Source organism: Medicago truncatula, chromosome 4 (assembly GCF_003473485.1).
Source record: "Medicago truncatula cultivar Jemalong A17 chromosome 4, MtrunA17r5.0-ANR, whole genome shotgun sequence".
NCBI lineage: Eukaryota > Viridiplantae > Streptophyta > Magnoliopsida > Fabales > Fabaceae > Medicago > Medicago truncatula.
In genome coordinates, this window is record NC_053045.1 from 59,768,668 (window position 1) to 59,779,065 (window position 10,398).

The 10,398-nt window shown below is 33.1% G+C and overlaps 1 protein-coding gene across 1 annotated transcript; it reads left to right on the forward strand.

The window, feature by feature from the left end:
- Window positions 1-3,143: 3,143 nt before the first annotated feature.
- On the forward strand, window positions 3,144-8,178 carry LOC11446733 (sucrose synthase). Its single transcript, XM_003609901.4, has 14 exons — window positions 3,144-3,245; window positions 3,994-4,104; window positions 4,176-4,302; window positions 4,381-4,532; window positions 4,620-4,812; window positions 5,178-5,513; window positions 5,611-5,706; window positions 5,842-6,015; window positions 6,112-6,228; window positions 6,323-6,489; window positions 6,595-6,819; window positions 6,926-7,489; window positions 7,581-7,719; window positions 7,837-8,178. Exons 2-14 carry the CDS (start codon window positions 4,007-4,009, stop codon window positions 7,864-7,866), a joined length of 2,418 nt encoding a protein of 805 aa, XP_003609949.1. The 5' UTR covers window positions 3,144-3,245; window positions 3,994-4,006; the 3' UTR covers window positions 7,867-8,178.
- The last annotated feature ends 2,220 nt before the right edge of the window (window positions 8,179-10,398 follow it).

Consider the following 10,398-nt stretch of genomic DNA (forward strand, 5'->3'; position numbering starts at 1 on the left):
TTTGTTTTCTTTTGTGCTGTGAGAAATTTAGATTTGAGTGAAAGAAGAAGAAGAAAGTGATTTTTGATAATTTGTGTTGTTTGTTGATGAAAGAGAACCAAGAAGAGAAGAAGCTGTGGAAGAACATTCAGTTGAGTTTTTATGTTTTTTTTTTTTCTGGATTTAGTTGATGAACATGATGAAGGTTTTAATGAAGATGAGAAAGAGATGATAAAAATTTTCTGAACCAATGACATACTGACACGTGTACAACAATTAACGTTTGTTTATTAACCCTAAAGTTTTATGAATTAAACTGACGGAAAGGACCAAAACATGTAACGGAGATAAACTTAAAATACCAAAACGGACTTTTTTTAGTTATGGGACCAAACCGATACCAAAAAATTAGCTAAGGGACTAAAATAGCAATTAAGCCTAAAAAAAATTAAGTCACAAAAACCCTACTTTCTTCACCTTCATCCATCAAAGAGAGATGATTTATGGTCAATTTTTAACCTAAAATCACCCCTCTAATTCGTTTTTTTATTTCCCTTTTATTGAAATAAGTGATTTTCACATCTATTTCGTTTTTTCTTTCGTGATTTCGTCGTCTTAATGCGACATTTGTTTTGTTCGTCGTCTTTGTGCGATGTTGTTTGTCTTTCTTGTTTCGCTCAAGTATTTGTTCGGTTCAGATTATCAGATCAGCTTCGATCCAGTGCAGATCAAATCGATGACTTTGGAATCGTCAACGTTGCAGCAGATCCGAAGACATGGGTATTCCAGAGACTTAAATATAGTCATATGTGTAGGCTTTAATACTTTGCCGTTTTATGCTATTAACATGGATGCTGTGAGTTTGTTCACAGATTCATCCTTTTTGTTTTTGGCGAATTTTCATTGCATCGATCTATCAATTTGAATGAATGAATATCACTTATTTTTGTAAAAAAAAGAAGATAAAAAAAATTAATTATATTCTTAATAATACTCTTATTTAATTATTGTATCTCAATTATTCTAATTATTCTATCTATATAAATATATTAGTTATTGAAACTTATTTATAATAAAAAGCATGACATTTTGGAATTTTCTTAAAATGTAAGCATAACTACAAACGAGACTAAGACGTAGAAATAGCTAGAAGTTAGGAACAAGAGAAGGGTTAATTGCATTATCATGAATTCTACATTGAAGTGTCTCATACTCTCATCTCATATAATAAGATAGACTTAGAAAATAAGTACTGTACTAATAATAATATGTATTGTTATAAGATTATCTCGTCTAAAGAACTAGCATTTTTTTTTTGTTTTTTCATAATTAAGTTATCTCAATTGGAGGTTATGTGTATCAGACATTAAATATAAATAAATTAATGGTCAGTTTGAGATCTTGGAATGTGTTTCTTTAAAGATTTTATGTTCAATTTTTTTTTGTGTGTCAAATTCGGTGGACAAGTTCATACTGAGCTTTGCTCTGGCTTAGAACGGGACCTCGCAAATGGGCAGTGGGATGAGGCTACTCTAATTAGTCGGTCATAGATCGGATATCGAATTTTATAAAAATAATATAAATAAACGATTCAAATGAAATCGAAATATTAGTTCCTCAAGTTGTAAATGTCTAGCTCCCTTATATTTCATCTAATCTTGTTGATAGGACTGATATTTTAAAATGAGTTCTGTTTGTTTTTATTTAATTATTTCTAAAATGAGTTTTGTTTGCTTGACTTCGTTTACCTCGTTTTCTTCTCCGGGTTCGGGCATTTCAAAAATAAGGTATATCAACTTGATGTTTATTTATAAATTGAAGTTCATAGTATACGATTTTTTTTTGTAATATAAAGTTCCATATATGATTTATCGCCAGGTCTTGGTATTTTCGACATTTGCATGGGGTTAAAATAAATGTCACATATAGTCACATATTTTTTTTTGATGAAATGTCACATAGTCATCATCATTGTCTAGTTTGCTGACTTATTTAATTAGGAGCATATTCTTTATTAAGTACCCCTTACGGTTGCATTATCTAATTATTGATATGTTCAATTTGTTTCTTAGTGCTGTTTTGTTTATAATATTATCCGAACACTATACACTACAATCATCGTACATAAATTACTCAATTGCAACAAAAAACAAGAGGGGTCAGTCTCTGTTGATGCATTATCCAATAACAAGAGGAATTAGAGGATTAGTAGGTAAACCAAAGTTAAATAAATATAACAACAGGAAAAAAGTCTTTGCTTGTGACGAACACCACCATAATGCACCCCCACAATTTAATTTTTTCACCAAGAAAAAATCATTATAGACAACTACACTCATGACACATATTTAACTTCTGTGCATTGCTGCTAATCAGTTTATTTAAATCACTATTCCCTCAACAAAAAAAAAGTTTATTTAAATCACTAGATTAATTGTAATAAAAAGTCACTTTAATAATTAATTTATGCAATGTCTCTATCAATTGAACTAAACTTACGGAGATAAATATGTAGTATTTTTGAATTCAACATTCTTTATCGAAAGATGAATTTTATTTTAAATTTATTTTGTAATGTACTAGTAATTTAATTTCAAAACATATTAATGAATTAAATTGTCCTAATACAAATATATTGAAAATTGTTAGGTTGGACACATGATCAAAATTCAAACCCAACTCACCTATTTACAAAAGAAAAATTCTTAAAGAAAAACATTACTATCCATATAGGAAAAAGTATAATTTTTATTATCAGAGTAAATCCTATCCAGATAAAAAAAAAAACTGAACCGCACTTTAAGTAATTGCTAAAAGTATGCATATTCTAGCTTTATTTCAATTTTTAAGCAACATTTAGAATTTTGTCAAAAAAGATAAAGCAACATTTAAAAAAGAATATACTTCTTATATTCGCTATGCATTTATTTAACTTTAGGCTTGAGGAATAAGATAAGACTTGTCAAAAAAAAAAAAAACAAAAGATTGGGAAGTAAGAAAAAGATAGGTAAAGATTTTTGACCTTTGGTGAACGTCTTAAACTAAAATAAAATAAAATAAAACAAAATAAATAAATTTCATTGGTCAATCTTTTTTCCTTTAACTAATTAATTAATATAAGTGCCACATCAGCATGTGAAATTCCCATTATGTATCTCCTTTCTTGTCTATAAATTGAGTTAGCCACCACCTTATTTTCCATTCATTCATCCCTTCTCTTTACACCCCCCCCTCTTTTTTGCGTTCACTCTGTTTTCTTTTCATAGGTATTCTATTCTATTCTTTCTTTATTATTTTTCTTTCTTTGTTACTCTGTTTTTCCCCTGTTTCTCCATCACCACTGCCACGTCACTATTCCACCACCTCTGCATGTTCTTTCTTTTGTGATCATAAGATCAAACACTATACCATGATTCTGATCTCATGATATGAGTCACACATGTTTTCCTCTGCATGAAAAAATAGTGCTGAGTTTTTTTTTTTAGTATAGTTCTGTTTTTGTTGAATTTTATTCATGTTCTGTTCTTGTGACACTATACACGGTTTCACTTTGAAGAACAAGGTTCTGTCGTTATTATTCAAGATACTTGTTCAAGAAACTTCATGACACAACATGCACGGCCTTGATTAAATAAAAAACAAAAACAAAAACAAAACTTTATACAGCCTGGCATAGAACAAAGAGATTCTTTCTTTGTTCGTTTCTTAAATAAATTTTGTTTTTAATTTTATGGATAAACAAACACTAACTTATGAGGTTTAGTAATGTTAAAATTCTAAAAGGAAATTATTATTCTCATGCACTGTTTATGGTTGAAATCTTAGTTGAAAAAAGTGGAAGATTTGGTATTAATATTTTATTTGACAGGTGGTTGGTCATGGTGGGTCGTAGGTCTTTGTTGAAAATTCATAAACCAATTCAGTTTTTTTAAATGTTTGTTTAATTGATTAATTTTTGTACTATGATGTTGATCTGTTACTTAAAGTGATGATGAATTATTTTTGTTGTTGCAGTTGAAGATTTTCAATGGCTACCGAACGTTTGACTCGTGTTCATAGCCTCAAGGAGAGGCTTGATGAAACCTTAACTGCTAATAGGAATGAAATTTTGGCCCTTCTTTCAAGGTAATAAAGTTTTATTATTATTATTATTATTATTTGAGCTCAATTTGTTGAATGTTTGATGTTTTTTAAAGGCTTGAAGCAAAGGGAAAGGGAATTTTGCAACACCATCAAGTGATTGCTGAGTTTGAGGAAATTCCTGAAGATAGTAGACAGAAGTTGACTGATGGTGCATTTGGTGAAGTTTTGAGATCCACACAGGTAATTTATTTTGATCATTATGTGTGTGTATTATATATAAATTCATATGCTTTGTTGATTTTTTCATGATTTTTTTAGGAAGCAATAGTTTTGCCACCATGGGTTGCACTTGCTGTTCGTCCAAGGCCAGGTATTTGGGAGTATCTGAGAGTAAATGTGCATGCTCTTGTTGTTGAAAATTTGCAACCTGCTGAGTTTCTCAAATTCAAGGAAGAACTTGTTGATGGAAGGTAATTAATCAGTAAAATTACTTGTGTTTTGGTTATATTTTTACCCAAATTATGAATGGTTCTGATTCTGTCTCACTTTTATTACAGTGCTAATGGAAACTTTGTGCTTGAGTTGGACTTTGAACCATTTACTGCATCTTTCCCTCGTCCTACTCTCAACAAGTCAATTGGAAATGGTGTGCAATTCCTTAATCGCCACCTTTCTGCTAAACTCTTCCATGACAAGGAGAGTTTACATCCACTTTTGGAATTTCTCAGACTTCACAGCTACAAGGGAAAGGTATCTATCTATTTCTTGCTCTTGATTTTTTTTCATGGTAGTGAGAATTGCTTGCTTGTTTATCATTCAGATTCAAATTAGTAGTGATTGGCATTGTTAATTATCAACTTTAGACCTCCTTTGAGAACAAATTCACTATGTTGTATTTGCATGTTTGAATTGACTATGAGTTTGGCAGAATCATGGTGCGTCGTCAAGATTTTGGCAAAAATTACACCAAGTAACTTCAACAAAATCAGGGTACCACCATGATTTTGCCAAACTCATTGTTGAATGAAACATGTTCTATTAGTATATTTTTATTTAGTAGTGATCTTGTGTGTCTGCTTTGATTTCACCGAAATGTGTTTTTTTTACATATGCAGACATTGATGTTGAATGACAGAATTCAAAACCCTGATTCTCTTCAACATGTTCTGAGGAAAGCTGAAGAGTATCTAAGCACAATTGATCCTGAAACACCATACTCAGAATTTGAACACAGGTTCCAGGAGATTGGTTTGGAGAGAGGTTGGGGAGACACCGCAGAGCGCGTCCTCGAGTCCATCCAACTTCTCTTGGATCTTCTCGAGGCTCCCGACCCTTGCACCCTTGAGACTTTCCTTGATAGAATCCCCATGGTCTTTAATGTTGTCATCCTTTCTCCTCATGGTTACTTTGCTCAAGATGATGTCTTGGGATACCCTGATACTGGAGGCCAGGTTAGTTTAACATGAAATGTTTTGTTTGTCTATGAGAATCTCATACTATTATACCTATCAAGTTTAACTCACATGCTTTACTTGATCTTCAATATAGGTTGTTTACATCTTGGATCAAGTTCGTGCCTTGGAGAGCGAGATGCTCAGTCGCATTAAGAAACAAGGCTTGGATATCATCCCTCGCATTCTCATTGTAAGTCATAATATTGTACTCTCTCGGTTTCAAAAATAAGCAAAAAATTCTATGAATGTAGCTTACTTGTATATTGTGTATGGATAATTCTCTAATTGGTTGGTACTTGTGGATGTATGTTCTTGTTAAATACAGATCACCCGTCTTCTCCCCGATGCAGTCGGAACGACTTGTGGCCAACGACTTGAGAAGGTCTACGGAACTGAGCATTGCCACATTCTTCGAGTTCCCTTCAGAGATACGAAGGGAATTGTCCGCAAGTGGATCTCACGATTTGAAGTCTGGCCATATCTAGAAACTTACACTGAGGTGTTATTTTTATCCATAATCACTTTCCAAACATTTTGATGTTTATTTTTATTTGTAGTCTAACATTCAGTCCAATTATATGTATCTTGTCATTAGGATGTTGCTCATGAGCTTGCCAAAGAGTTGCAAGGCAAACCAGATCTGATTGTTGGAAACTACAGTGATGGAAACATTGTTGCCTCTTTGTTGGCACATAAATTAGGTGTCACTCAGGTTTGTCTACATGAACACTTATACTAGTTCAAAGTTGTAACATTTTGTTGACTATCCTTTTGGTCTAATGTTTTCCCTTCATCCATTGTAACAGTGTACCATTGCTCATGCACTCGAGAAGACTAAGTACCCCGAATCCGACATTTACTGGAAAAAATTCGAAGAGAAGTATCACTTCTCCTGCCAATTTACCGCTGATCTTTTCGCAATGAACCACACAGATTTCATCATCACTAGTACCTTCCAAGAGATTGCTGGAAGGTGTGATATCCCTTCATTCATTGTTCACAAAGTCTGTTCCTTTTTTCGTAATTTTCATTTCTTTGATTAACAGACTCATTAAAATTGTTGTATTTTCTTGTACAGCAAGGACAAGGTTGGACAGTATGAGAGTCACACTGCCTTTACTCTTCCAGGACTCTACCGTGTCGTGCACGGTATTGATGTCTTTGATCCAAAGTTCAACATTGTATCTCCAGGAGCTGATCAGACCATTTACTTCCCTTACACCGAAACTAGCCGCCGATTGACATCCTTCTACCCTGAAATCGAAGAGCTTCTTTACAGCTCAGTTGAGAATGAAGAGCACATGTGAGTTTCTCTTCCTCTCATTTTCTTCTTTATTTCCTTTAATGTTATTGTTGTTGTCATTGTCGCATGAAACATTATCTAAACGAATGTGATTCAACTGTAACAGATGTGTGCTGAAGGACCGCAACAAGCCAATTATCTTCACCATGGCAAGGTTGGACCGTGTGAAGAACATTACAGGACTTGTTGAGTGGTACGGCAAGAATGCCAAGCTTCGTGAGTTGGTGAACCTTGTTGTTGTTGCCGGAGACAGGAGGAAGGAGTCAAAGGACTTGGAAGAGATAGCTGAGATGAAGAAGATGTATGGCCTAATCGAGACCTACAAGTTGAATGGCCAATTCAGATGGATTTCCTCTCAGATGAACCGTGTCAGAAACGGAGAGCTGTACCGTGTGATTTGTGACACCAAGGGAGCTTTCGTGCAACCTGCTGTGTATGAAGCTTTCGGTTTGACAGTTGTTGAGGCCATGGCTACTGGATTACCAACATTTGCAACTCTTAATGGTGGCCCTGCTGAGATCATTGTCCATGGCAAATCTGGATTCCACATTGATCCTTACCATGGCGACCGTGCTGCTGATCTCCTCGTTGAATTCTTTGAGAAGGTCAAGGTTGATCCATCTCACTGGGACAAGATCTCTCAAGGTGGTCTCCAACGTATTGAAGAGAAGTAAGCTACTATAACCATGTTACATAGTTTTCTTTGCTTAGGTTGTGTGAATTGTGATTAACTTGTTTTATTTTTTATGCTTTGCTTCCAGGTACACATGGACAATATACTCTCAGAGGCTTCTTACACTCACTGGTGTCTATGGCTTCTGGAAGCATGTGTCTAACCTCGACCGTCTTGAGAGCCGCCGCTATCTTGAGATGTTCTATGCTCTCAAGTACCGCAAATTGGTAAGTTTTATATTAGACGTATATTTTATAAGATTGAGTTAGACTCGAAAACTAATATAAATATTTTTCTATCAAGTTACTAATCAATGCATTTTGTTACATTTTTGTGTACCTCAGGCTGAGTCTGTGCCCCTAGCTGTTGAGTAAAATCTGAGGCTTTGAAGAGTTAAATGAAGAAATGGAGAAACCGGCTTTGTTCTCTTATTTGGAATCTTGTTTTGAGTTTTATAAATAAAAATGTCAATGATTTTGATTTTGTTAATTTAAGCTTTGGATAAAAAAAATTGTCAATGTCCTCTCAAAAAAAAAAATTGTCAATGTCTTTTTCTTTTGCATGATTTGAAATGTAACTGGGAAGCTTGAATGGTGGGTGTTTTGCCCCCATCAATTCAATTTTAAGCCATGCCTTTTTATTGTCCATATTCTCCTCCAACTTTATTTTATCAAATTCTAGTTCTACCTTTTCTCTTTATGTTTTTTTTCTTTCTATGATCACCTTTTGTCTTCATATATATACTTTACTTTTGAATAATATACTTGCAACTATAACAAAAAATCATAGTCATATCTATAGTAGTATAAAGCAAAGGATACCCATCAATTTCATCTTGTTATTATCTATCAATAAGAAAAATGCAATAATTGACGTTATAATTTGGATGCAATTGTCATTGTCAAATTTCATAGTTGGGGAAGTATAACTTACTCACGAGCGTATAATGGGCAATGCAAGTCATTTTCATTCGGCCTAAAGTGTTGTTGGGTCATAAATGCTACGTTTTGTGTTTGTAACAAAACAACAAAAAATTCTGCACTCAGGAGGTTTTTTTTTTTTTTTTTTTTGTGGGGAGGGGTCCTCTAATTTGAAGGGTATGTCCCTTTTAAGGTATTCAATTAATAAAGCCAACGGTTATAGGTACAACGAAAGAAAAGCCAAATAATGCCTCCCTGACAAAAAGTAACATCCTTTTTTGCTTGTTTCCTTCATATCATCATAAACATACGGTGGGTGGATATAATTCTGGAAGGAAAAAAAAATTGCATGTAGGAAATTATACGTATATTAACTTGCATGTAACCAACAAAAGTAATATGAATATTTACCATATTCGGTGACATATATTAACTTAGATTTTGATGACAAATTATATTAGTAACTTGGTCCTCAGCTAGCAGTGACTTAGGATTCCACCCATGCTGTGTTTTGTCTCATTGAAACCCTTGACTAGCTAGCTAACACCTAAAAGTGGGGCCCTTTGAGCATTGATTCTAACTAATCTTATATTTTCCTCGTAATATACTGAGCTCATGAACAAGAAATATCCATTTCCTAAGGATAAAACCAAGAGAAAAAAGCTTGAGAAAGTTTTTTTTTTTTTTTATAGAATCTGATGAGAACGTCTTAATCTTTTAAGATTCGGTATCTATTAAGTATCTCCATTGAGAAGAATTTTTTAGAGTCTTATAAGACTCGGGGTCGTTCTTAAGATCTCATTCTTAAATGGGACTCACACCTTTTTAATATTACTTCCTCTGTTCCTTTTTAATCGTCACATTTTGACTTTTTACACAAACCAAAATAATAAATACTTTTTCTACTTTTGATACAACAATTTATCTTTTTACTGTAATAACCTTAATAATTTAATAGTTCATTCCATATATTTCTCTCTCAGCAATAAATATATAAGGGTAATATAGATAAAGCCACATTTAATGATACATTGGACTTTGAAAACGAGAGTTAATTGGAAACAAATTTTGTATGTAAAAGTGACAATTATAAAGGAACAGAGGGAGTAAAAAATTGATTTGTAATGATATAAAATTATTGATAGTTGATTAGTTGGTCTCATTTAATAAATTTGTGTAAGATGCTGGGTTGAAAGGATTGATCAATTCTTATTAGATACTACTGTTAAAATATTATAAATGAGTGATGTTTACACGTGATACCCATTTAAATATCCAAAATAGGTGTCTACATTATCCATTGTCGATGCACTTGCATTTCTTTCTAGGTTTGCTCGTGATTCCAACTACACAGGGCACAGTCACCTGAGCCAATAAACATGCCATAGGGTATACTTTTTTTTTCTTCCATTATTACTTACTATACAATTTTATACGAACGTCTCAAGTTAGAAATGTTTCATAGTTATCCACAGAGCAGACACCGTTAAAAAATGAGAATTGTTCCACGGGCTCCATCATTTGCTTACATGATGCCTCTCAAAATATCCAAAATACTTTCATCAAAAGTAATTTTCGGAAGATATAATCCGATTTGTCTCTTTTGTATGCAATTTGGATTTCAAATCACGATGATTTCATTCATAAAAAATTTCTACACTCATTTAATATCAAAGAAAAGACGATGCATCTTTTAGACCAATCACATAGAGGCTTTGCCTCTTAATAAAAATTATTAAGAAAACAATGTGTAGAGTTGGATTTGGATACTTCATCGTTTTTGAAATGGAGTCGTCAAAAGGATAATGATGTAACATTTTAAAGAAGATAAAAGGCCGCTACGAAACTAAAAAAATGTAAATGATGTAACCTTTTATCTGATCTCATTTTACCCATTCAAACTTTATGATTCTATTCAAAATACTATGGGGGGAAAGAATCACACTAAGCATGATTTTGTTGGGCGGCGAGTGCTATTTAGGTATA